Below are 27304 nucleotides of genomic sequence, written 5' to 3'. Positions count from 1 at the left end.
TAATACTAGTTTGAATAATGGTTCAAGGCAGGCTTTATGGTACCATAGTATTAGGCAGGAGAAACTGTTTCAGTCTAGTGAGATCTAGGAAGTATGGGGCTTGGAGTGGGACCAAGAGGAATAGTGAAGTTAGTTGTTCATTTTCCATAAGGTTTGAGGGAAGAACAGTTGGTTTGTTGAGGCTGTAGAAAATCAAGTTTTTCTCCATGAAGGGGAAAGACCCCTTACCCTATAGTTTCTATGCAGGGGCCTTTTGTGTGGGGAGCTTTATGCCAGGCTAAGGAATTTGAATTTATTTTGTAGATTTATTTTTTATTTTTTTTTAAATCCTTACCCGAGGATATTTTTTTCCATTGCTTTTCAGAGAGAGTGGAAGGGAGAAAGAGAGAGAGAAACATCTGTGTGAGGGGGAGACATCTATTGTTGTCTCCCGCATGCACCCCCACAGGGGCTAGGGATCGAGCCTGCAGCCAAGGTACGTGTCTGTGGCCAAAATCGAACCCTGGACCCTTCAGTCTGCAGGCCGATGGGCTAACCACTGTGCCAAACCAGCTAGGGCTTTTTTCAAAGTGTTCTAGCCTTGGCTGGGTAGCTCTGTTAGAGCATTGTCCCAATACAACAAGGTTGCAGGTTCCATCCTGGTCAGGATACATAGAAGAATCAACCAGTGAATGCATAAATAAGTGAAACAACAAAACTGATGTTCTCTCTTTCTCTCCCTTCCCCCCTCTCCTTCTCTGAAATTGATAAAATTTAAAAAAAGACTTGTTCTCTAAGCTGCCAAAATCAGATCATCTAAAGGGATTGTTAAAATTCAGATTCCCAGTTATCACATCAGACTGATTGAATTGGAATTTCTTTGGGCAGAGTCTTGTAATCTGCATTCACCCCTCCCTCCCATCTTGACATGGGGCAGGGGATTTACAAATCACTGTTGTAAGCATTTGAGAAATGACATTTTAAGTAGGAGAGTGATGTAATTGAAATTCTGTTTTAGAAAAGATTGATTTGATTTAGGGGTAGAATATGGGATTGATTACTGAATAGTGGTGGCAGTGATAAGGGAACAACATAGATAATGCTAAGGGAAATTTTTGTCTTGCTTATGGTTCTCATAACACTTTAATTCTTTGATGCGTACTGTATGTATACTTTGTCATGGTTTGGTATATTTCACTATGAATAAATTAAATGAGATATTTCCTAGTCTAAGATTTATAAAAATATGTAGCACAGTGCTTTCACATAGTATATACTTGATAAAATGTACTGAATTATATTTAAGAACTGACAGAACCTAGCAGTTTAATACAGATGCATGGGAAAAATTGGAGTCAAAGGTTCATACCAGAAATGAAGTCAGGAAGGACATTGATTTTGGAAGGACATGAAGAATTTAGATAGGCTGGTTTGAAATAATGTAAGGACAGCCCAATTAAAATATTCTTCAGGGATTTAGCAGTTTGGTATGGGATTTTGTGAGAGGTCAGGTGGTTAGGAGAGGTTGCAGTTACCATAGGAATTAGAGCAGATCAGGTGTAGGCCTGAGGAGAATGAAGAGAAGGCTGAGACAATATTGAATAATGTGATGGTGGTTAGGGGTTGGGTTAATGAGGAAATATTGAAAATATGATTAGGAAAGGATAAAAAAATAGTCTAAAATTTTGTATGCCCTTCCCTGGAAACTTTGATTTTAAAATAAATTTATATACTATTCGATATAGTAAAACAACATATCTTCTGAATCTTGGGGTTGTGGTTTTCAGTGTCTCAAATTAATTTGAGCATCCAGTTCTCCTTTCTTTGCCTTCCTTGTTTTTTTCATTTGTGTGTGTATGTGCATATGCCAGCACTCATATTGATAACATCAATAAGCATGCCTTCATTAGTTGGTTAATGCCTTATTGTATTGGCTTCTCTCAGTTTACACAGCCCTCAGAGTCCACTTAGCTACTTTTATGTATGATTCATTTAAATTTGTTTTTGTGAGTTCTGATGTACTTTCTAAATTTTATCTTTTATTTTAAAACGTGGTATTTCGCCCAGCCGGGTGTGGCTCAGCGGTTGAGCGTTGACCTAGGATCCAGGCAATCGGGGTTCGATTCCCAGTCAGGGCACATGCCCGGGTTGCGGGCTCGATCAATGATTCTCTCATCATTGATGTTTCTATCTATCTCTCTCCCTCTCCTTTCCTCTCTCTGAAATCAATAAAGATATATTTTTTTAAAAAAAAGTGGTATTTCAAAATTCTTATACAAATTTCTCTTACATTTTTCTGTGTCTAACAATCACTTATGACTTCTTATCCATTTAATTTCTGTTACTCTGCCTTTTCTCTTCTGAAGATTATTATTTTTTTGTTCCCTTGTCAGGAAATTAATTTAGACTTTTTTTCACCTTCATTACTGTATATCTGGCTATTTTATCATCTTTTTTTTTGTTCTGACTCAGTCCATAATATTTTAGCAGAATTGCTTTCATTCATTACCCTTTTACTCCAGAGATATTCTTGAATCTTTGAAGAGTTGGAATATCTGGTTTTCTCAAGCTGTTTTAATCTAGTTTTATATCCAGTGTATTTTTTGTGTGCTGACTTAAGTTGTCAGTAAACACTTGTCTATTTTCTTTGTTATAACCTACAGAAAATGTGCACTTAAAATGTTGTCTGGTCTAAAACTTGGAAATCAGTTATGTTTTCTGGCAAAGTTGAGTGGTTTAAAAATTCTTTATGCAATATTTAAAGGGATACCTAAAGTGGGGGTAGTCAGTCTAGGGTATAACAACCTAAGGACTTTTGACCCCCTACCAACCCTCCCAAATGTCTTTGCCTTGACGTTTAAATCCCTGCCTGATGTTCTGATATCTAAGACTCTGGCCATATATAATATAGGAATGTAGGGTTAGAAAGAGGCATTCCAATTCAGGCATCCTTGTGATGGATTTCTGAATCCCCTCTACAGTTAATCAGTGAGTTGTCCAGCCTGTGACTGAACAAATTAAGGATCTGACATAGGATGTATGTCATAACTATGTCATATTTACCAGAAGCTGTGGGCTGACTCAGGGATCTCTCTATATGGTATCAATGAGCTTACCAGCTCAATTTTTACATAGGACTTACAAGGAAGATAATACTAGGTTATTCTTCATGATGAGAACTTATAAAGCCTTGGGCAGAAAGGATCATATATCATACAGCTGTTTCTTCACATCAAATAATCCTTTCTGTGATATTCTTGAAAGTTCATCCAAGCCTTTTCTGAATATCTCTGGGTTAGGGAGCTAAATTCTACTCTGCAAATTCGACAACTTTTCAAAAAGAACTTTGTTTAGGAAAGTTGGTTTCTTTAGAAAGTTCTTGCTTTCAATTTACCCAAGTCTCCTTTTTTACAGTTGTCTCCTGCTGATTGTGTGTTGTGTGTGTGTGTGTGTGTGCGTGTGCACGCACACCCGTCCGTCCTCTGGAACAATTCAGAAAGGCTTTGATAAAATTTTACCTTTACAACTGATGGAAGACAGTTTTCATCTTCCCTGAGAAGATAGGCATCACTAGGTTACCTGTCCTGGAAGTGTTCTGGTCTCAGTTTCTTCTAAAAGTGTGTACTTTTGTGTCCATGTCCACAGTTTTTTAGATGTTACCAGATGGGATTGTCTGATGACTTGAACAAATTATTTAGTTTCTCTTAGTTTCATTTAATTGAACTAGAGCAGAGATTTGGTAGTGAATTTGGCCCCCAGGCATTTTTTTTAGCTTGATCAAAAATTTACAGAATTTGTTGGTCAGAATTTTAAAATCTAGCCTTCACATAAAAAATCCAGACTTTAGGCACCGCCTAGAAAATTGTAAGGTTTGGCAACAGTAGGTGTACATTCCCTCATGGCATGGCATCATTGACTCTAGATAATCAAGCCCTTTGCAGTTTGCCCTTGGATCCCTCCCAGCCTTTGTCACTGGTGTGTGTGTGTGTGTTTTGTTTTTTTAAACTTGACCTGCATGCTCCTCTTGACACTGCGATTTGCAATCCTCAGAAGTAGAAAATTTTGTAAGGTCTCATGCTCTAGACACTGTTTTGAACCATAGAATTCTGTTATTGGGATCTTGAATTATTTTGTGAACCCTTCTTACCTGGATAAAAATCAGGATTGCTTTACTTATTTGGCAGTTGTTGGTTCACAGTGTTTCTGGTTAGCTAAAACATTTTCATGAGTTGCTTGTTAGTATGCAAATCTTCTCTCTTTTTACTGATTTTCTATTAGTTTTGTCCATTTTTGAGAGGTGTTGAAATCTATAATTTTGGTTTTGTCATTTTCTTTTTGGAGTTTTATCAGTTTTTGCTTCATGCATTTTGAACGTCTGTTATTGCTAAGTGTATAAAACAATTTTGAACACATGGAATATAGTTGTAATAATTTTAATTTTTAATATTCTGTTCTAATTCATCTATCATTTCTAGGTTGTTGCTGTTTGGTTTTTCTGCTTTTTCTGGGTGATATTTTCCTGCTTCTTTGCATGCCTCATTGATTTTGATTGAATGCCGGATATTGTGACTTTACATTGTCTGTAAAATTTTACCTTGTTGATAGACATTTTTGTACTGTAAGTATTTTTGAACTTTGTTTTTGGGACCAGGTTATGTTGCTTGGAGACAGTTTGATCCTTTTGAGGCTTTAGTTTTTATTAGGTGGGACCAAAGCAGCATTTAGGGGCTAATTTTTCTGCACTACTGAGCAAGAATTTTCTGACTCTTCTGCCTGATGCCTTGTAAATTATGCTTCTCATTCTAGGTGTTGGGATTAGGAATTATTCTGCTGCCTCTGAATTATATTGGGATTTTCACTTTGCTCCTTTCCTGGGGGTTCTTTGTTTAGGCTGGGGTAGTTTCCTCATGTGCATGTGCTAATCGATACTTAACTGAAGATCTGAAAGGGACCTTGTCTAAATTTCTGGACCTCTTTCTCTGTGCAGTTCTCTCATCTCTAGTACTCTGCCCTGAAAAGTCCAGCTGCCTTAGTCACCCAATTCTGTCTTCTCAATTTAGGGAGACCACTAGGTTTTGTCCGGGCTCTCCTTCCTTGTGCTGCAGCCTAAAAATGATCTACAAGCAGTAAATTGGGGCTGTTGTGGGGCTTAGCTTGTTTGTTTCCCATCTCAGGGATCACTGTTCTATGCTCTCTGTTGCCCAATATCTGAAAACCATTGTTTTGTCCAGTTTTTTTGTTGTTTCAGGTGGGAGAGTAAATCTCATAATTCCGTTTTGTCTAGAAGCAGAGTCAGATTATATTCTAAACCTGTGCTGTCCCATACAGTAGCCACTAGCTGCTGTGACATTTTTAATTTTATTTAATTTTAAACTTTTTAACCATACACATTCTTGGGCAGAATCTCCAGACATCAGTTATTTCTGGAGTAGGCCACATAGGTGATTCTAATACTAACCCCTGGATGAGAGTAGTGCTGTGCTGTCTTGGTATATTCCTCATGTGAGGTTAATAAGTACACTTAAAAAAAAAGTGTGCCAGTAAATTTAAGCAATGCCATACTAATCAAGTTTCTTGACAGCTGTAGTGTTCAGCTTTAAAACACTGATATATTTTGGGATGATTCTCTAAGAGGGTATTAAAGCAAACCTGTAAATGCTTTCTGGTTCAGTGAACACCAGTTTGGGATATTTGGATCTAGATTTATTTTGATTTGATTAAATGTTTGTTCAGCTATGAATCAAGTTAATTGTGCCTAATTGACCAGCCCTTCTTGTCTTATTGGTAATAATTTAATGAGACTATCATTGCTTTGTGAAAATATGAAAATAATAAAATATTACATAAGTGCTCTATAACCACAAGACACTCCATAAAGGGCTACCCTCCATAATTATTAAGATAAGCATCTGGCATTTTAAAAAAATTCTTACTAGAATATGAAATGAGGCATCTCGAGTTTGAATATGTTGTGGGTCTGAGGTGGTATACATCATTCATTTAATAATCTATGGTGAGTGTTTGGTTTTTTAGTTTATAATGGTAGCTGACTGAAGAAGCTTACCTTATATGAACAGTTGATATCACCAAGAGTACTAGAAAGTATTTTTAATAGTTTTAGGTTAACCAAAGACATAAAAATTAAAGAAACTCTAAAGTTTAACCATTCAGATGTTTGGTAAACAACTTGGCTTGAGTAACATTTATACTTTTTAAAGTTTCAGTGTTTATTAATTTTCATTTCTCAGCAAACTAGTGGTATTCCTTTTCCCAAACTGGAAACATAGATTTTTGTGTCTTTTTTTCATCCTTCACTCTCCTGGCATACGTATTTAGTTATGACTGGTTTTCCAGTATATAATAGTAATTAGTTATTTAAAGTGATGTAATGTACTTTAAAATAATTACTTGGTCAAGTGGTTGAATAATGTATCACTGTTTTTAGTGATTAATGCAGATCTATCATGTTATTCCCTTTCTTAGTTTTTATAAAATGCGTATTTTTCTGTTATGATTATTTGTGCTAGATATTTTAAAGGAAAGTTTACAGGCCTTGGAATCCAGGTGATCAGGGGATAATGGTGGTTTGGGGCATAGCTGCTTAAATATTTAGAGAAGTACTAATTTCTTTGAAACCTTAATTTGTCATTTGGACCTGTTGATTTTTTGAGGCATGTATTTGCTTTTTGGTTTGCTACTAATAAACTTGTGTGGAAGTTTAAAGGAATATATTTTAGGGCTGCTCAATCTAAAATTTGAGGAAGAAAAACAGACCTGGGTTATGAAGCCCTACCAAAAGGAAAATGGTGCTGTCTTCTTAGGAGGGTTCTTTCATCTCAGATTCATTTTTCTTTGACTTGAACTTACTATTATAGTAGCACTCATACTCATGAAATTTGCCTAATGGAAAGATTTTTAAGAGGTTTAGATTTCAGCACATATCCTCAAAATTTGTATTGGGCACAGGTTTTACAAGACTAAAAACAAGCTTAAAAAGAAGGGTTTTAATTGTCCAAAAATAGTTAATTTGTTTGTGCCCATTTGGTGACACATGATCTTTCTGTGGTGGTGTCATTTTTGTTCTTAGCTGAGTCCAGATTATTTCCATGTGTATATGTATATAGGAGATATCTTACTAGTTATTGTTTGAAAACATATTTTATTTTGGAATGTAATTTTGGTTCTGAAATTCAGAGATATAAAAAAGGTTGGAAACTCCCTTGTTAAATGGCAGTGGCAGTTTAGCCCAGTGCTTGGCATTCAGCTGGGCCCCAGAAATTAAGCGATTGAGGAAAGAGAAATGTTTTCTTTTTTAAAAAAAAAAAATATATCTTTATTGATTTCAGAGAGAGGAAAGGAGAGGGAGAGAGAGAGATAGAAACATCAATGATGGTGAGAGTCATTGATCGGCTGCCTCCTGCACGCTTCCCTCGAGCCTGCAACCCCGGCATGTGCCCTGACCAGGAATCGAATCCCGATCACCTGGATCCTAGCCGGGCAGAGAAATGTTTTCTTAAATGAAGATAGCCTAAACAATGAACTCTTCTTTTGGAAAAGGTGGAGAATGGGAATATCTAGATCAGTAGATTGGATTGCTGAAGGATTATTGTTCGGGCCCTGTGTCAGGCTTTTGGCATCAGTAGAAGTTTATTTTCCCACTCTCTATGTGCCTTAATATTGCTGTTGGAGACTGAAATCTAGGCAGAATGGATTATGACTCAGATTCAGTATAGTTATTCTCTTATCACAAGAATAGGGTGTATGTATATATTGGGGTTGATCAGCATCAGTTTATTGCAACAGCTAGAAAAAGTCGTAGCAATAAGATGAATAAGTAATGTTAACTGAAATGACATCGCTTACGAAAATGAGCTCATCCTAATCATGTGTTTAAGAATGTATATATTTACTTGTTTTACACATATACATTATAAATGTGTACACATTTAGTGCACACGTACAGTCTTACAGTCTTTAGTTAAGATTTCTGATGCTGTAAATTAGGCTGGTATGTAGACTGAGTCTTTTTTGTTGGACTCTTTACAAAGAATATGGTATAATGCTATAGTATACATGTTCAATTAAAACATTTAAGATAAACTTTAAAAATTGTCGTTGTGTGTAGAGAATCCAGGCAGGCCTCTTGCAGGTTCAGTTTCTGTGCAGTAAAGGTTTCCTGACCTTCACAAAACTATTATTGAGCATCCATCCTCCACTTCCTTTCACTCTTCCTGCCCAACTCACTATCCATTATTGCCAGTACCCGTGGCTTTTTCTTTCCCCCCAAAAGGTTTTAAATCTTTTCATTAATTATTGCTTCTGCTATGGCCCAATTTCAGCCATTCTTTTTCATAAGTGGAAAGAAGCTAAAATTGTCTCAGTGGATGCTGTGGACGTAATAGCAGAGGTAGGGATGGTGTCGGATAACTAGAAAGAATACTAGAAATAACTAGAAAGAATACTCAGCTTCTATTTCTCATTGCTAGTAACTAGCTATGTAATCTTATGAACATCCCTCTTGATTTAAATCTCACCATGGAACTAGTTGCTTTCCAGGGTCACTCTCAATTCTAATGTGCTTTTTATGATTTATTCATTGTACGCTCATATTAAGTGCTGGCTTATGTGCCAACACTGGTTTAAAGATACAGAGATAAATAAGTTTCTGGCCCTGAAGAAGTGAATGGTGACAGTATGGTGTGATAAGTGCTGTTATAGGAGAATGTGCATAGTGCTTTTTGAACAAACTTGGGGCAGGAATTAAGGAAGGCTTCCTCTTGGAGGTCATATTTGAGTTAATTCTTACAGAATAAACAGCTTACCATGCAAGGAAGGAAGAAGGACATTCCGGGAAGAGCAAATCACAGAGGAATGAGTAAGCGTTGCATGTTTTAGAGTGGTCAGTGGTAGGTGATAGTGGAGAATAGAGTTTGTGGAGAAAGTTTAATGGTACTAAATATTTGGGTGGGAGTTAGATGGGGGCTAGATTCTGAAAGGCCTTACATTATTCTAAAGGACTTAATTTTCTTGGTTACTGGGAGTGTTGCTGGGGCTGTCAGACCTCCCTGGAAATTTTCCTTGGTGGAAGAGAGTCACTTACCCAAGCTCATATTCCCTTCCTGAGAGTAGCCTATGTCCAAAGACCAGTCCATTAAAGACCTGACTCCCTTGCTTAACATAGGACAACCCTGAAGAGCCATCCTAACCTACCTTCAGAGCTCCCTATGGGGTCATCCTCTGCCCCTTTCTTACTCCCTTGATAAACTTTCAGCACATTAACCTCTCCTAAGAGTTTGAGTGCTAGGAACCTAATTTTCAACACTGATGAACCTTAAAATTTCTTTTGATTTGTAATAGATTTGCTATACTTTAAAAGACTTAACATCTTCCAGTTATTCATGTTTATGAGAAATGTCCAGGTAAATGTTGAAAAATTAGAATCATGTAATATAATGAAAGGAAATGGTTAATTTGTACAGTGCCAAAAATTCATCATTAGGACATGTTTGGGGATGGAACAAAAAGAATACCTACTCAAACATGTTGAACAAAGATCTTCACATTTAATTGGCCTCTTTTCTCATCATTCATTGTTAAGTGTTTCTGTTGTTTCATATTTATTACCTTTTGTAAATTAACCCTTTGCGGTCGTTTGTCTACTCTCGGCCACCAAAGCTTTTTTACCGTTCCGGTCGTATGTCTGCTCTCAGCCACCACAGCAAGGAACCGTACGAATCTTAACTCTGTTCATTCATGTATCAGTTCATAATTTCTCTGAAAGCTCTTAATTCCGACCAGTACGACACCCATGTCAAAATTTAATACGACCGCAAAGGGTTAAAGGTTGTCTCCCACCCCAAACCCGTTTGAGACCAGGCTCACACGTTTTTATTGACTTTCTTAACTCTACTTGAGAAAATTTTAAATATGGGAAGATCCCTCCCTCCCTCCCTCCCTCCCTCTCCTCTTTCTCTCTTTCTCTCTTTCTCTCTTTCTCTCTTTCTCCCTCCCTCCTTCCCTTTCTATTTATTTATTCTTTATTGATTTCAGAGAGAGGAAAGGAGGAGAGAGAGAGAGATAGAAACATCAGTGAATGAGAGAGTCATCACTGATCGGCTGCCTCCTGCACGCCCCCGACTGGGGATTGAGCCCGCAACCCCGGGCATGTGCCCTGACCAGGAACTGAACTGTGATCTCCTGGATCCTAGGTGGATGCTCAACCGCTGAGCCACGCCTGGCCAGGCAGATTTTTCTTTTTTAAGTCCTCACTGGAGGATGTTTTTACCATTGCTTTTCAGAGAGAGTGGAAGGGGGAGGGAGAGAGAGACATCAGTTAGTTGCCTTCTGCACACACCTTGACCTGGACTGGGGATTGAGCCTGCAACCGAGGTACATGCCGTTGGCTGGAATCGAATCTGCGACTCTTCAGTCTGAGGGCCGATCCTTTAACCACTGAGCCAAACTGGCTAAGGCCAGGCAAGATTTTTTTTCTCTTTTGGTCCTAATTGTAGAGAATGGAAACATCTGAAGTATATTTGAAACAAACATAGTTAGATTGAGTCTTTATTAAAAAAAAAGTCTCTCCCCAATGTTGCAGCAAGTATTTGCCTAGCAGAACACAATACTACATTCCTGATAAAAATATTTGAAGATTTTCCGTCTGCAACATTTGAGAGTGCCTTTCCAAGATCAAGGGTGCCGCTTGTCATCATTCAATCAAGTGTTTTGTCACTGCTTAAGCTACCATCCTTTCATGGATCCAAAAGCTTCAGAGCAGTGTGATTTGGTTGGTAACAGAATTCTTTTTGCTGTTAACCAACCCCCCCCCCTTTCTTTTATATTTCTTTCTGTATATTTGACTATAGATATACTTAGGTGGTCAGTAAAGATACCTGGGCCAATTGGAAAAGAACAGCTGGAAAAAGTAAATTATTTTATGCAATAGCAGTTGCTGAGGAAATTGGTGTTAGAACCAATAGCCTAAGTTAACCTGGAAAAAGTCCTATTTAAAAACTCTAGCCCGGCTGGGCACGCCTCAGAGGTTGAGCATCGGCCTGTGATCCAGGAGACTGAGGTTCGATTCCCAGTCAGGGACATGCCCAGGTTGTGGCTCGATCCCCAGTGTGGGGTGTGCAGGAAGCAGCCGATCAATGACTCATCATTGATGTTTCTACCTCTCTCTCCCTCTTCCTTCCTCCCTCTCTGAAATCAATGAGATATTAAAAAAAAAGAACTCTACTTTTTTTAGCATTTTAAGATAATTAGTTCTACTTTTTTTTTAAGCTTCTTTACTTTAGTAATGATTTTAAGAGAATCTCATGTAATGTAATTATTCCATTTTAGCAAGTGAAGTTTTGTCACTTTAATCCTTTCCTCCTCTTGCATTAGAGCTCTATTTCTGGTAGCTTTTTGTTTTCTAATTATTTTTGATGTGAGTCCATTTGCTGGGAAGCAAATTTAGGCTGTGATGGAAAGCTTATTTTATTGAGTTAGTATGTTGAAATGTGTCTTTTATGATACCTCTTTTGTTTCATGTTGCTTGCATTATCAGCAAAAGCAGAAAACTGCTTCCTGTTTTTTGTAGGATGCCACATATTTTACAGTTGTTGGGGGTCTATACTGTTTTTATTTTTCTCTTTCACTGTTTTGATAAAACTGCTTGAGGTGTTATTACAGAGATTTTTTTTTTTTCTTTCTAGATGTTTTTTCATATGTTCCATATATCTAAGTATTAAAGATTTGAGTCCTCTTGTGGATTTCTTGACTGTTTAACATTTCAGTTTCCAAGAATGCTTCTTGGAGAAAGGTTATGATGCTTTTAATCATTAACCATGACCTGTCTTTGTGTATTTTTTACTTTCTGATAGTGGCATTTCAGGATGATGTTCATGTGAGTCTCGGTTAATTTTTCCTGATACTCAAGTGTCATCTCAGCAACAACAAATAAGGTTTATGTAAAATTACTTGCATGATTTGAGGTTTTTGTTTTAAAAAATTATTTTAGAGAGGGAGGGAGGGGGAAAAAAGAAAGAGAGAAAGATTGATTTGTTGTTCCACTTACTTATGCATTCATTGGTTGATTCTTGTTATGTGCCCTGACTTGGGATTGAACTCGCAACCTTGGCCCATCGGATTGATGGTCAAACCAACTGAGCTACCAGGGCCTGATTTGAGGTTTTTGATTAGGCAATCCTTGTTGCTGTCATAGAAGCATTACCAGAAGGAGGAGTTCTTGAGATACTTAAATTCCTTAAACCATTTTCCATTTTTATAAATTTTTATTTTACTGAAATTATTGTCATTGGAATTATTTCTTCTCCATGTAAACTTTAAAATGACGGTTTGATTCTTCAGTTTTTTTGTTATTGTTCATGTCTACTTTGTCCATATTTCATTTTAACCTATGGTAGCTTTTGCCATTGCAGATTTTATTTTATGATCATTACTAGTGCTAGGTCCGGTGTCCACAAGATTATTTTTTAGTCATTAATAAATTTTGTTAAGTATTTTAGCCATTGATTTTATTTTTTCTTGTGCTCCCTTTCTGTACCCCCTAAACTTAATTTCATATTTATGAGAAAAATTTACAAAGGTAATAAGTATGAAATAGCAGAAACACTAATAATGAATGATAGTGGGAGAGAAGAGTCCAATTAAATGTGAAGATCTTCGTTCAGCATGTTTGAGAAGGTATTCTTTTTGTTCCATCCCAAAACATGTCATGTCCTAATGATGATTTTTTTTTTTTCTGAATCTGGTCGAAATATTAGTGGGGTTAAACACCATTACTGTTGAAATGGCAAATCAAAAGGTCTTGCTTCAGAAGTAATTAAGACGTAATTTACTTGGTAGTCTGCATGTCAACATAAAATTTATAGTATGTTCACCTTTACTAATGGTATTTTGGAGTAAACATTATCAGTTGCGTTGTTCAAAATTGGGATCAGTTATGTATTTAGAAGCGTTTGCCCAGAGACTTAACGATGTCCTTGTTGTTTGCTTACGCTAAGGAAGAGTGCCTATCCCTTGTATGGAGAAAGGGGCCAGGTGATTTGAGACCTAGTTACAGTTATTTTGGTGCTGTTTGTCTCGCTCTCAAACTTAAGCTATGTATGTACATCTTGATGTTGGCAGTGATTCTCATCAGGGGTAGGGATGAGGTGCATGGTAGCCAATCCAAGTGTTAGCTTTGGTGTATTAATAGGGTAAAGTGGTGATTTGAATGATCTATGTTAAATCTGTTTAATAAAAGGAAAGCTTTATGGTTAAAAGTCATGTTTATTGAGAAAAGTGTAATTTATAAAATGCCTTTTTAATGGTTGAATTTTAAAGCCCTGATTTTCTTTATTCTTTTGTTTAATGAACTCAGACATTTGAGCATTTTAGGTATTTTAATTCCATTGCATTTATGAATGCTCAGATTTTTCTCCTCTGGCCCGTGGAAACCTCTGCAGGTTTCTTCCCGAGACCCTTAACACTGTCCTGATCTTTGATAGTTTCCTTGCATTCTGGCATAACAAGGTAATCAAAACCCATATTGTCTAGTTTATGTCACAGATCTGGAATCAGCCATATGTCCAATTGAACAGGAGATTGCTTTTCAGTATCATTATCTGAGTTCATTGCTACTGGGGTTGGTCCCTTGCTTCCAAGCCTTTTCAGTGTATAGTGCTAGGAAATATGAAGGTGAAACTTCAGTTCATACTGATCAATTGAAATTCAGGATTTTCTGCATTTAACTTTTTCTTTTTTTATTGAATTAATTGGAGTGACATTGGTTAAGTATAGGTTTCAAGTGTACAGTTCTATAATACATCATCTATATATTGTACTGTGTGTTCACCACCTAGTCATCTCCTTTTGTCACCATTTATCCCCTTTACCCTCTTCTACCTCCCCACACCCCGCTTTCCCTCTGGTAATCACTTATTAACTTTTTCTATCTTACGACTTTCTCCCACTTTAAAAAAAAAAAAAGATTCTCAAGGACATCAACATTTACTCTATCCCAAACAGACGCCAACACTTGTAACTATCAGCACTGCCACCAACAACATGATTACTGAAAACAAAAAAGAGGATGCAAGGATTAGAGTCAGTATTCTATTATTAAGTTATTTAAAGTAGTTAATCTCTGAATGGTTGTACCATCAATTTGATGTAAAATTACAGTTACTTGTTTTCCTTTTGCTTTCGATTTTGAAGGATTTTCTTTAAAATGCTATAGTTGAATCCTATCCCTGTTCACTTCACTTTGCTCAGTCTTTCCTTCCCAGTTTCTAAAGATACTATATTTTTATTGATATTTTAGAGAGAAAGGAAGGGTGAGAGAGAATCATCGATGTGAAAGAGAAACATTGATTGTCTACCTCCTGTATGCAACCTGGGCATGTGTCCTGACTGGGAATCGAAGCAGGACGATGCTGTTCAACCAACTCAGCCACACCAGCCAGGGCAGATAACATTTTTTTAAGTGCATACATACATATCCCTAAGCCCTTCCTTAGATTGAGTGAAGGGTACTCTAAGGGATTCCTGCATTGGGTAGAAGGTTGGACTTACTAACTACTGGGTCCTTGTGTTCCTGCACAGCCAACACCATGATATGATGCTAAAACATTTTCATCACCCTCAAAAAGTACCATGGTGTTCATTTACAGTTAATCTCTGCTCACACTCCCAGCCTTAGGCAACCAGTATTTCTGCTTTTCTGTCATTTCTAGACATTTTATATAAATGGGATAATATAGTAATGTATTTGGCATCTGGCTTCTTTCACTTAGCATAATGTTTTTGAAGTTCATCATGTTTTGGCATGTACCAATAGTTTGTTCTTTTAATTGCTAAACAGTATTCTATTATATGAATATACTACATTTTGTTTACTCACTGGTTGATGGACATTTGGACTGTCTCCAGTTTTTGTCTATTATGAATAATGCTTCTATGCATATTCACATACATCTCTTTGAATGGAAATATATTTTCATTTCTCTTTAAGTAGGTTCTTAGAAGTAGAATTGCTGGTTTGTATGATAAATGTATGTTTAACTTTTTAAAAAACTACCAGCTGTTTCCCAATATGATTTATCCTTTTACATTTACACTGATAATATAGAAGGGTTCCAGTTTCTCCACATCTTTGCCAGATCTTGCTATTGTTTGTCATTTTGAATTTGTGTACTCTAATAGATGTGTAGCAGTATGCCATTGGTTTTTACTTAATAACTAATGATATTAAGCACATTTTATGTGCTTATTAGACATTTGCATATATTCTTTGGTGAAATGTTTATTCAAGTCTTTTGCTTACTTTAAAAATTGTGTTTGTCTCAAAATTGATTTGTAGAAAGTTTAAAAAATATATGTCCTTTATCAGATATATGATTTGCAAATATTTTTTCCCCAGTCTGTAGATTACCTTTTCATTTTCTTAATGGTATTTTTTGAAGCACATTTACATTTTCTGGAAATCCATTTATAGTTATTTTCCCTTTTGTGGATTGTGCACTTGATGCCACATCTAACGCTTTGCTCAACCCAGAGTCATGATTTTTTTCTGAGTTTTCTTCTAGGAGTTTAGCTTTTACATTTAGATGTCTGTGGTCCATTTTGAGTTAATATATGTGTATGTTGTAAGTTAAGGACTCAGGGTTTTTTGTTTTTGCAATTGGATTTCGAATTATCCTACACATTATGTTGAAAATACTCTTTTCTCTATTGAGTTACCTGGGCAGTCTTGTCACACAGATCAGTTGACCATAATGTGAGACTTTCTTTATGGACTGTATTCTGGTCCATTGATTTATATGCCTATCCTTTTGTCATTACCACACTGTCTTGATGATTGTGGTTTTATGAAAAATTTCGAAATTTGGTAGTGTAAGTCCTCCAACTTTTTCTTCTTTTTCAAAATTGTTTTGGCTATCCTAGGTCCTCTCTGTTTCCATGTGAATTTTAGAATCTGTCAGTTTCTTTTTTTAAAAAACCACCTGGGCTTCTTTCTTAAAAGGATTACATTGAATTTATAGATCAGTTTGGGGAGAATTGCCATCTTATTTGAGGCCTTTGTGTAACCTGGGCTTGTGCAACCTCAGGCTAGTAAGAGCTGAACTGTTTGCCCTCCCCACTGGCCAGCCTCTGAGAAGTCACTTCCAATGATAATTTCCCTGGGCCTGTTCATCACCAGCCTTAAGTGGAATGACCCCCTTTCCATCACAGCTGCTTCTAGCCCTTATAGGGTAACACTAATGGAGCTGGGTGTTAGGGGTGACCTGGGCAGCTCTAGACCTGAACACCAGATTCCTACTAGCCTTACTTGAAATCCAGTAGTTTTTCAAACATAAATGCTTCTCAGATGGTTTTATGCCATTGGTTGTGAAAAATGTGTCTTTTTGTCAAAAATTTTCAGGTTTCTAGTTGCTTCTAAGGTAGAGGACTTGCTGATTTAGATGGAAGTACCTCTCTTCTATACCTGAGTCTTAAATTATGTACTGTGTATGAGAAAACAGGTGCTGCTGTGAGTTAATTACTAACCATTTGTTCTGAATTGGGAACCAAGGAGCAGTTACTTCTTTGTGGGGGAATAAGCGTGGAAATATGGCCCGATCTAGTTGTTTTTCCCTTCCTGGTTCGTAGGTATAGGTCATTTATAATTCAGGACTGATACCAAGTCAGGGGGATCACTTTCACTTTTATATTTATATTGGTGTACCTAGGACCATGGTCATTTTGTATTCTGTAAGAAGAATTTGAGCCAAGTATTTTGTATTTTTCCTCCTTTTAATACATTTAAAATATTTTTTTAAATTGTCCTTGTATTTTGGTTTTCTGTAGGAAATTTGAGTTTAGTAGTACTCCCTTTTTGCTTCTAATAAATAGACATCATCTTTTTCATCATAACTAGGTTTTGATCTTCTCTTTCCTTAGTTTATTATTAGTATCTATATAATAAAATGATTTGAAATTATCTTTTTTTCTGGGAAGATGCCTTTGTACTAATTAATACCCTCAAACTATGTTTAATGAGGGCAGGAGGTCTCTTTTGCTCATATCTTTTTCCCATTGTCTAACACAAAATAAACAATATGGGCCCTGGCCGGGAGCGTAGTTGGTTAGAGCAGTGTCATGATACGCCATGGTTGGGGATTTGAGCCCCGGTCAGGGTATGTACAAGAATTAACCAATGACTGCATAAATAAGTAGAACAATAAATATCTCTCCTTTCCTTTCTTTAAAATCAGTAAAAAAAGAAAACAACAACATGATTTTGCTCAGTTACATTAGGTTGAGGCCCAAGGGTTTTGAGCCTAGTTTGTGCTTTTGGTGACTGATCTTTACCTCTGCAGCCTTAGCAGAAAAGTATAAGAAAGTGGACCAGAACATACTGTTTGGGGAAGAACACAGAATTGAGGAAGATTCTGGTTTAAGATGAATAGGGAATATGGCATGAAAGTAAAGTGAAGTGAGCTACTTTTCATTTCCTGTAAGATATACAGGGTTGTGCAAAAGTAAGCTTATAGTTGTTTCTTCGGAAAATTATACAATAATTAATTAATAATAATACAAGAATAAAGTCTCAGAACTGTAAACCTCCTCTTGCCCCACCCTGTATTTTTTGTTACCTGGTCTGGTGAGTTTAACCCATCCCAATTTTAATAGATTACTTAAAATCTCATCTTATATTCAGTATATAAAATTGTAAATTTATTTTACTAAAATCTGTGCTTTCCTCTTTTTTCCCTCTTAGGACATTTGCTACAAGATCCTATTGCACCCACCAACTCCACCTGCCAACACTATGTCTGCAAAACTTGTAAAGGCAAGAAAATGATGATGAAACCTTCATGTAGTTGGTGCAAAGACTATGAGCAGTTTGAGGAAAACAAGCAGTTAAGCATCCTAGTGAACTGCTACAAAAAACTATGTGAATATATAACACAGACTACGTTGGCACGGGATATAATAGAAGCAGTCGACTGTTCTTCTGATATTTTGGCTTTGCTTAATGATGGATCATTGCTTTGTGAGGAGACAGAAAAACCCTCAGATTCATCCTTTACTTTGCCTTTGACACATTCCCCTTTACCTTCAACCTCAGAACCCACAACTGATCCTCAAGCTAGTTTATCTCCATTATCTGAAAGCACCCTCAGCATTGCTATTGGCAGTTCTGTTATCAATGGTTTGCCTATTTATAATGGGCTTTCAATAGATAGATTTGGTATAAATATTCCTTCACCTGAACATTCAAATACGATTGATGTATGTAACACTGTTGACATAAAAACTGAAGATTTGTCTGACAGCTTGCCACCTGTCTGTGACACGGTAGCCACTGACTTGTGCTCCACAGGCATTGATATCTGCAGTTTCAGTGAAGATATAAAACCTGGTGACTCTCTCTTACTGAGTGTTGAGGAAGTACTCCGCAGCCTAGAAACTGTTTCAAATACAGAGGTTTGTTGCCCTAATTTGCAGCCCAACTTGGAAGTATCCAATGTATCCAATGGACCTTTTCTGCAGCTTTCTTCCCAGTCTCTTAGCCATAATGTTTTTATGTCCACCAGTCCTGCACTTCATGGGTTATCATGTACAGCAGCAACTCCGAAGGTAGCAAAGTTGAATAGAAAACGATCCAGATCAGAAAGCGACAGTGAGAAAGTTCAGCCACTTCCAATTTCTACCATAATCCGAGGCCCAACATTGGGGGCATCTGCTCCTGTGACAGTGAAACGGGAGAGCAAAATTTCTCTTCAGCCTATAGCAACTGTTCCCAATGGAGGCACAACACCCAAAATCAGCAAAACTGTACTTTTATCTACTAAAAGCATGAAAAAGAGTCATGACCATGGATCCAAGAAATCTCACTCTAAAACCAAGCCAGGTATTCTTAAAAAAGACAAAACAGTAAAGGAAAAGATTCCTAGTCATCATTTTATGCCAGGAAGTCCTACCAAGACTGTGTATAAAAAACCCCAGGAAAAGAAAGGGTGTAAATGTGGGCGTGCTACTCAAAATCCAAGTGTTCTTACATGCCGCGGCCAACGTTGCCCTTGCTACTCTAACCGCAAAGCCTGCTTAGATTGTATATGTCGTGGCTGCCAAAACTCCTATATGGCCAATGGGGAGAAGAAGCTGGAGGCATTTGCTGTGCCAGAAAAGGCCTTGGAGCAGACCAGGCTCACTTTGGGCATTAATGTGACTAGCATTGCTGTGCGCAATGCTAGTACCAGCACCAGTGTAATTAATGTCACAGGGTCCCCAGTAACGACGTTTTTAGCTGCCAGTACCCATGATGATAAAAGTTTGGAAGAAGCTATAGACATGAGATTCGACTGTTAAATCAGTGGGTCTTCAAACCTACCTCTGGTAGGGAAATAGCTACAGTTTAAGGCAGCTATGGTTTTGTTGGTTTAACTTGCCGGAGCTCCTGCATATAGATCACTTGTATCAAGTGTTTTCATTGCTAAGTTATATGTGTTAGTGTCGGGGAAATAGTTTGCAGATAATGGAGGAGTAACCCTACAACTATATGTCCTTAGTTCTTACAGAACCTCATAGTTTGAGAACAAATGCTGATGCAACTGATTTATACAAAATGAACTTTGGCAAGGAAAATAACATTAACCTCATTGTTTATGGTCATGCTTTGTGCGTAATCAAAGTTTATGATTAAATGTAAGGAAGTGGTATCTAGTCAGTCCATAAAGATTGTGCTAAGTTTGTGTGAAATAGTCATTAGTTTGTTCAGGAGACTCAGTGCTTGCTACCTTCAGATGCCATTGATGTTTCTCCTGTTGAAAAGCTGATGTGTCCAGCTCAATCTTTGTGCTGACATAATACCATTTCTGATCATGAAAATTGGCTACTGGTGTATGTAGCAGTTCTTAAATCAGCAGTATTATGAAAGAAAATTTGCCCCTCATTAGAATGTTGAAGAAATATGTCTTTTAAAAGTGAACAAACTGAAATTCTGTCAGACTGCATATGTTTAGTTATTTATGCTACAAAACTCTTCTGAGTTGAGCCCCCTTTTTTAGTTAAGTCTGACTTATTTCTAGGGAAAAAATTCTTGATCCTTTCTTCACTGTGCGCAATGTTCTAATTAGATAAATGAAGTGGAGAAGAGCAGTTTTATTCTGAGCTGATTGAGTTTAGACTATAGCATGTGACAATTAAAAAATATATAAAAGTTTTATTTAGAAATTGGGATTTAAAATAATTTTGAAATAATGCCCCCAAATGTATCCAGATTTATGCATTATACTTACTGCTATTGGCCACTTTGATTTTTTGTTTCCTCTAATAGTTTGCCACAGACTTTATTTTAAATATGCCTTTTTTTTTTTTTTTTTTTAGGGTGCTATTTGTTATGAAGGCTTCTTTATAGAGGCCTAATAAAAATGCTTTTTTAATGAAGCCTGTGCATTTAGGTAGGTTTGAAACTCGGAGGATTTTCTTTAGAATACTCTTTTGCATGTAAAGCACAAACTATGTTTCAGTTTAGATGGACTTCTTCCCTTTAATTTTTATGGGGAAGTCAAGTGAGTCACAAACATTCTGTTGAAGGGAAATCTGGTCAGTTGCTTGAAAGAGCACAGCCCAAATAAAACAAGGACTGACTAGGTTGTAAAGAAATGACCTTATGATTTAAAAGGAGCTGCTGCTTTGACAGTGCTTATTTAAAGAAAAATACTGCTGGAAAACTTCCAATTTCTACGTTCACCGTCTCTCGTGAGATCTGACATATGCTGAAGTTATGTTTTGATTTGGCACACAGCATGTTCAATGATGGTTACTCACCTAGTACAAGACATGGAGAAGAAACCTTGGACACAGAGCAGATGACACCTCCTTCTGTTTTGTAGTGTATCCTGGTGTCATTTTCTGTGAATGTGGTCAGGTAGAATTGTTTTTCTTGTTGGGCTTTTTTTTTTTTTTTTTGTCTCTTGGTGGGGTGGGGGTGGGCTAAAGCCATAGGAAGAAAAATGTGATGTATGTGTCCAGTATGTACTATTTTGTTTTGTTTTGCAAGAAGAACTATTTTTGATAACAAGAGTAAATGGTGGAAAATGCTTCTTAGTTGTCTTGTCTTTATTTGCTTTCCAAGTTTTGGAATTTTATTTAATTCCTCTTAAGTGTTAGCAGTGTCTCATGAAACATGTATTTGCCTAAAGTTTGTAACAGTTTTGTGTTGAACCCAGATGCCCTGCTATATATAAACTTGTAAATCTGTTCTTTATTCATTAATGATCACTGCAAAAATGACTAGAAATGAGATTGTACACATGGATGATTAGGATATATTTTGCAACTCTCCCAAACTTTCCTAATATGATCTTAAAAGTCATAGAGTACTTTATTGCTTCCCAAGTTTGATAATCTTAGTTTTGTGTTTTTTGATGCATGGGAGGTTGGCAATATAGAAAAAGTGGAAATCATTAGTATGTGAGGGCCTTGATTGTTATGTAATATTGCCAATGATGAATTCAGGTTGTTTTTAGCACAAGTTTCTCTTTTTTATGCTGGTATTCACACTGCCACATTTTGGAAACCTGTATTACACCTTAAATCTATCAATAAATGTTAGTTTTCTAATTCTATGTTGTAGAATACTGAGGAGTTTGGGATAGCATGCTCTGAGTGGCCTATATTATATACATTTGGGGAAGAGTAATTAATTACAGTGCCTTGATTTTTACATTGTTTCTGTTTATACCACGAATTACTGCTAACCAGGGATGATTAAGAAATTATTATTGAAGTAACGATTTACTTTATCAGGATTTGAAACCACCAAAACAGTAACAGCATTTAATATGACACATCTTCACTTGTTCTTTTGAGTCTTTGTTATTAACATAAGTGACCAAATGACCTTTCACCTTTAGGTTATAGAAATTTTAGAGCTGACAGTTTATCTTTTTTGTTAGTTTCATTAAGTGTACATTTTCATGCTAAGGTGTAAGGGTAAATAATTCCTTTTATTTTACTGTGTTCTTAGTTTGCTTAAAACAACTCTGTGGTGACATTGTGGAGGAAAAGCAAAAGTTATACAACATGAAAAAATTTCCTTTCCCATATCATAGGTAAAAATATAAAATGCTTTAAAAAAATACTAAGTTCAAAGTATAGTATTGGAATCTAATACATGGATGGCATTTTAACTTTTCTCCCTCCTTTAAAAAAATATTTTTAGGTAACCAAATAATCAATTACATATTCTTTTAAAAGAATGTATTATATATAAGACTAAAGTTTCCTTTGATCCCTGTGAACCTCTCATTCCCAAACCCTGGTCCTCCTTCACATCCCCCAGAGGAAATAATTTCTCATTTTGAGGTGTTATCCTTACAGATCTTTATAGTTTTCTCGGGGGCTCAAAGAGTTACTTGCTTTGAAACTCAGGTTTGTGTATAGTGTTACTCAAGACATAAAAATGAATTCAAGTGTGACTAAAAGCACAAGTGTGTAGTGATTATCTTAGTGAAAAGGATTCATATTTGACAACTTGTCTTTATTTAGTTTTAGAAAAAGGGAAAAATAAAAACAAAAGTTAATCATGCAGGCTTTTCCACCCAAACACACCTTAATATTTCCAAAAGTTGAGCAAATGACATCTCATTTAATCAGTCTAGAGTTTTATAAACACTTTGAACAGTACACAATGACATAGATAAGATGCAGGGAAAATACACAGAATTTTATTAGTTTGATTACCTTGGCAATTAATGTTACGCTGTGAATGAAATTCATTTTTTTCATTGACTAGCATTAAGATCACAATAAGCTTCAATTTAAACTTTTATCAAGGAGCCTGGGATATTGTAACAACTTGAAATTTCCAGTTGGGCAGTAATGATTATATCCAGCATGATCTTTACCAGAAAGTCAAATATATACTATCTTAGTTCCTCAGAATTCACATTTTTTTGCATTCAACTCTAGGAAACACATTCTTATGTCTGAAAGTGTGATACTTTGGGGTAACATAAAACAGCCTTATCTTGAATGGAATGATGATGGTAGCTTGCTTTTATAATAATTACAGGCTTTTTGAAACCAAATATTGACCAAAGTGAAAGGAAGAGGACCTCAGTAACAAGGTAAAAATGTAAAGCCAAGTTAAAAAAATCAAATGTATATTGGAAAATTGGATTTTATTTTTACTTTTTGCTGAGTCTTAGAAATAGTTTAGGTCATTGTGGATAATAAAACCTTTAAACCATATCTGGCTTCTAAACAAAAGTAACTGCTTTCCTTTCCTGGTAAAGGTTGGATGGGATAGATAGTAAATTTCATGTATCACATGAATATTTTTAATCCTAATTACCAGTGTGTTTAGGTTATTGCATGTAGTGTTTTCCCCAAGTTTAGTCACTTTTAAGCTTTTAGTTCTTTGTGAGCTATTAGATACTGTTTTAATAGTTACCATTTTCTCTAACAGTTAAATGGAAGATAAGTTCTGATCATGGAGATAAAATAACAGGAAACCGGGAGGATATTGACAAGGATCACTATTACACCAGTTGATAATGCATTTCCTAATTCTCCTTTTCTCCACTTTTTGCCTACCACAGCTCAAATGTTTATTTCATTATTTGGCCTTAACACCAGCATGGGAACCAAGTCAGGGTGGGAAGGAAAGCTATTCTGACATTCAGGGCTTTTGGTTAAGACAAAAAATCCAGGGGAAAAGATGACTTTGACAGAGATGAATATTAAAAAGTTTCTTGGGGGTTTCTTTTGCTTATACTGTCAGAAATTTCCATCCTTTTTACAGTTTATTTTCAATTTTATCTTCAAAGTAACTGCAGGATTTGGCTGCATCATGACTTGCTGAAAAATGTAGATTTCCGTAACGAATACATCTACCACTATAGTACATGAAATAGCTTTCTTTTATGGGTGGCATTATTGTTTTCTATTTCAGTGATAAATATTGAGGGGGTGGGATATTTGGAATAGTTTCAACATGAAGTAAAGAATAATGTTTAGATTGAGACCTTTACTATTGGGTTAGTCTGATATTAAGTGATGAAAGGAATATATCTGGTAAGAATTTTCCTATATCATTTAAGTGTTCAAGAAGGCCTGATAGGAAGTGTAGGTGGGGTATCAGCTAATTTAGAGACTAATCAATAATTTTCTACAAATAGTAGATGAGTTAAGAGGAACCTTTTTTTTCAAGTATGAGTCAAATTCTGTACTTTCACTTGTTTTTCTTTAGGTTTTATATAAGACCCACAGTTAAGATGGGGAGGGGATTATTCAGAGCTTGCCAGCAAGGTTGGAAGGCCCAGTGGTTACAATACCTGAGGATGTAAAGTGACTAGCAGTTTGGCAGGTCATTGTGAAATAATACATTAAACCAAGCAAGTTCAAGATCTTTGAACTCCAGTACACACAATTAAAAGAAGTCTCTGAGATGTTTGGCAGTGCTTTTATTACCAGGGCTAATTCAGTTCTGGAGGCCCTTAATGCTTTTTCAAGTTCCAGAATTTTTTGACTCAAGTTTTCTGCAAGTGAAGGTTTTTTCTGGGCTCCATAGGAGCCCTGAGGGGCCTCACGGATGCTGGACAACAGAGACAACAACTGCTTTTGTGCAGAGAACTGTGCTTGACACTGTCCCCAAGATATCCTTGGTACATTCAGGGGTGAAGAGTGCTGGTTCACAGACTTTGGAAGGTGATGTATTATCATTGTATTTGCTTCTGAGGAAAATCTGTACGAGGTTTGAGGCAAACTGGAGGAGTCTCCCAAATTGAGTATGTATATCCAGACCTATTGCTTAAAAATGTTTTCAAGTTCCTAGTGCAGATACACACTTGCAGAAATCAAAGCCTTTAAAAAGCAGTATGCAAACTAGAGCATCTCTTCACAAGAAAAAACATTTAAAATACACATCTTTTCATGTAGACAGTGGCAGCTATTCTTCATCCACTGACTGAAGCTTTCCACATTTCTCTGAAAGGCTTGAGGTTACTGTTTTATTGCCTTTGTTTCCAATTTCAGAGGGAGAGGCAGGTTCCTCTGTTTCATAATCTTCAAAAGAACTGAAAGAAACAGTAAAAGTGAGTCACTGATTTTTTTTAAGGAAAGTGGGTAGAAGTCAATATGGCAAAATAGAGACTGAGGACCAACTTGCAAAAGTACTCTCTGTTAAATGACAGCTGTAAACAACAGCTACCCTGGTGAAGACAATGTCCTGGAACAGAAAACACGTTCTTCCTGTTCCTTAAAACCCAAGTACACCTTTAGAATTTGTTGAGAATGTGCTGTATCAAGGTTTCCTGCCCTGGCCGTGTGGCTCGGTTGGAGCAGCATCCCGTGCACTAAAAAAGGTGGTGGGTTTGATTCACAGGGCACATACTTAAGTTGTGGGTTTGATCCCCAGTTGGGGTATGTACTGGATACAACTGATGGATGTTTCTCACATCGATGTTTCTCTCAAAAAATCAATAGAAGCATATCCTCTTGTGAGGATTAAGTTTTTGTTTGTTTTTTTAAAAAAAGGCTTTCCTAGGAGCCTTGGTAGGAATAAGCTTGTTCTGGCTGGTTAGGGAGGGTCTGAGGTCCATAAAGTATGAGCTTTACATGAATACTTTCATTGAAGTGGCTTCCATTGCAGAGTAGGGAACTTTCTCAACCCACATTGCTTATAGCTTCCATGGCTTGCAAGAAGTACACTTATATGTGCAGGTATGTACATGGAGGAGACGAAAGCCATTCTTTGCAGAACTCTACCATATATTCCTCTGCTCGCTCCCCTTTAGAGGATACGGATATCCTCCCAGTTCCATATCCTCCAGGCTACCCCTGAGGGTGGCTTTAGGCAGAAATGACAAGTATTTTGTCTCATGAGTGTGATGGCTGCTTGAAGTATTAAATTGATAAATATGCTCAGGCTATATATATATACCCAGACCCAGGAAAAAGATACATGATCGATGAGCAATGTCTGTTACAGTACTTGACATAACTGGCTTAGCCTTGTTACCTTTTGCATGGGCTTTTCACAACGTCTGTGCAGAAATTTCTGGACTTTTTGTCCTTTTATCAAGAAGGTACCAAGGCTGACTAGTGAGGGAAAATATGCTGAAGCAGGTGTACCCAGCCAGTGGCAGCTGCTCAACTTTCTAAAACATTCTTGAAAAGAAAAAAAAAAGGCTATCTGATATTTGCAGAACTCCCTGAGTACCAGTTTTTGATCCTATCAAACATTATTTAGAAAATTTACAACTTGATCATTTTGCAAAAATACTCCAGTACATACTTCGTTTTTGTTTCCACTCCCCCACACCCCCACCTCCTTGAGGCCTCAGTGTAACTGGTATATGCTGGATAAGGAGGAAAACTTGGGAAGCAGGGTTGAGGATAGCAACTCCATTTCTGGGATGCAATTCTCAAAAGTTAATTCTAGCAATGCAGTGCTACATGCTGTGGCTGCTGCTGTCTGCGAGCTCTCAGTTTCTTAAACACCTCAATTCAGATCTGGGAATAAGAGAAGTCTGCCCTGAGACTCATTCAGTAAATATTTGAGCTCCTGTTACTAAGCATGAGCCCAGTGCTAGGAATACAATGGGGAAAAAGACTGAACCAGCGTCTTCCTCACAGAGCTTGCAGTCTAATGGAGGCCATCTGGAATAGTGGTCAAGTGATTTAGCTTTAGAGCATGGACTTTGGAGGTTCCAATCTTAGTTTGATCACTTAATGTGACTTTGGGTATGTTGCTTAAACCCTCTGCATCAGCTTCCTCAACTAATGAGGTAACAAGCAGCTCCTACCCATCATAAGGCTGAGTGAAGATTGGGTCAGAGGGCCTATACATTACAAACTCTTGGAAAAGTTAGGTATTCTCACAATTGAGAAGTGCTAGGGCTTACTGGAGCAGGATGGCGACACAATCCTATATCGGATCCTATGTCATTTGTAAATAAAAAGGTTTATAAAAATACGTACTTTCCCAATATAGCCTCATACCAGAAATGTGATTTCTAGCAATGGATTTGACCCAATTGAGCACAGGAAGACATTCCAATGGTCTGAAGGTTGGACATAGTGGAATGTCACCTGCACTTCTTTTGTACTTTCAAGGCACCAAGAGCAGTACTATGCGCTGATTTGGGAGGAATCTCACGGATTGAGGGAGCTCAATAAGAACCTTTGTCAGCATCCTTATGTCAGTGTCCTGGAAACTCCCCTTACTCGAACTTAATGGTTCTCAACTGGGGGTGGTTTTCCCCTCGGGAGACACTTGGCAATGTCTGGAGACATCTGATTGTCACAATTGGGTGGGTCCTAATGGCATCTAGTGGGTAGA

The 27304-nt window shown here is 36.9% G+C and overlaps 2 protein-coding genes across 5 annotated transcripts in view; one reads left to right on the top strand and one right to left on the bottom strand.

Moving 5' to 3' along the window:
• The window catches only part of MSL2 (MSL complex subunit 2), a 28035-nt gene extending 6451 nt beyond the window's left edge, over window positions 1-21584 (top strand). The window contains exon 2 of the mRNA XM_016224349.2: window positions 17729-21584. Within this exon, the coding sequence (XP_016079835.1) occupies window positions 17729-19323 (1595 nt within the window). The 3' untranslated portion in view covers window positions 19324-21584. The remainder of the gene's footprint in view (window positions 1-17728) is intronic.
• Window positions 21585-22481: 897 nt separating this feature from the next.
• PPP2R3A (protein phosphatase 2 regulatory subunit B''alpha) overlaps window positions 22482-27304 on the bottom strand; it is a 121203-nt gene continuing 116380 nt past the window's right edge. For all 4 annotated transcript variants that reach the window (XM_087824948.1, XM_016224345.2, XM_016224346.2 and 1 more), the window contains one exon: window positions 22482-25037. In XM_087824948.1, coding sequence (XP_087681074.1) covers window positions 24911-25037 — 127 coding nt within the window. In that variant the 3' untranslated portion in view covers window positions 22482-24910. The remainder of the gene's footprint in view (window positions 25038-27304) is intronic.

Source organism: Miniopterus natalensis, chromosome 15 (genome assembly GCF_054644295.1).
Source record: "Miniopterus natalensis isolate mMinNat1 chromosome 15, mMinNat1.hap1, whole genome shotgun sequence".
In the NCBI taxonomy this organism is placed as follows: domain Eukaryota; kingdom Metazoa; phylum Chordata; class Mammalia; order Chiroptera; family Miniopteridae; genus Miniopterus; species Miniopterus natalensis.
Note: the sequence above shows the minus strand (reverse complement) of the source record. Positions and strands in the feature narration are given on the sequence as shown.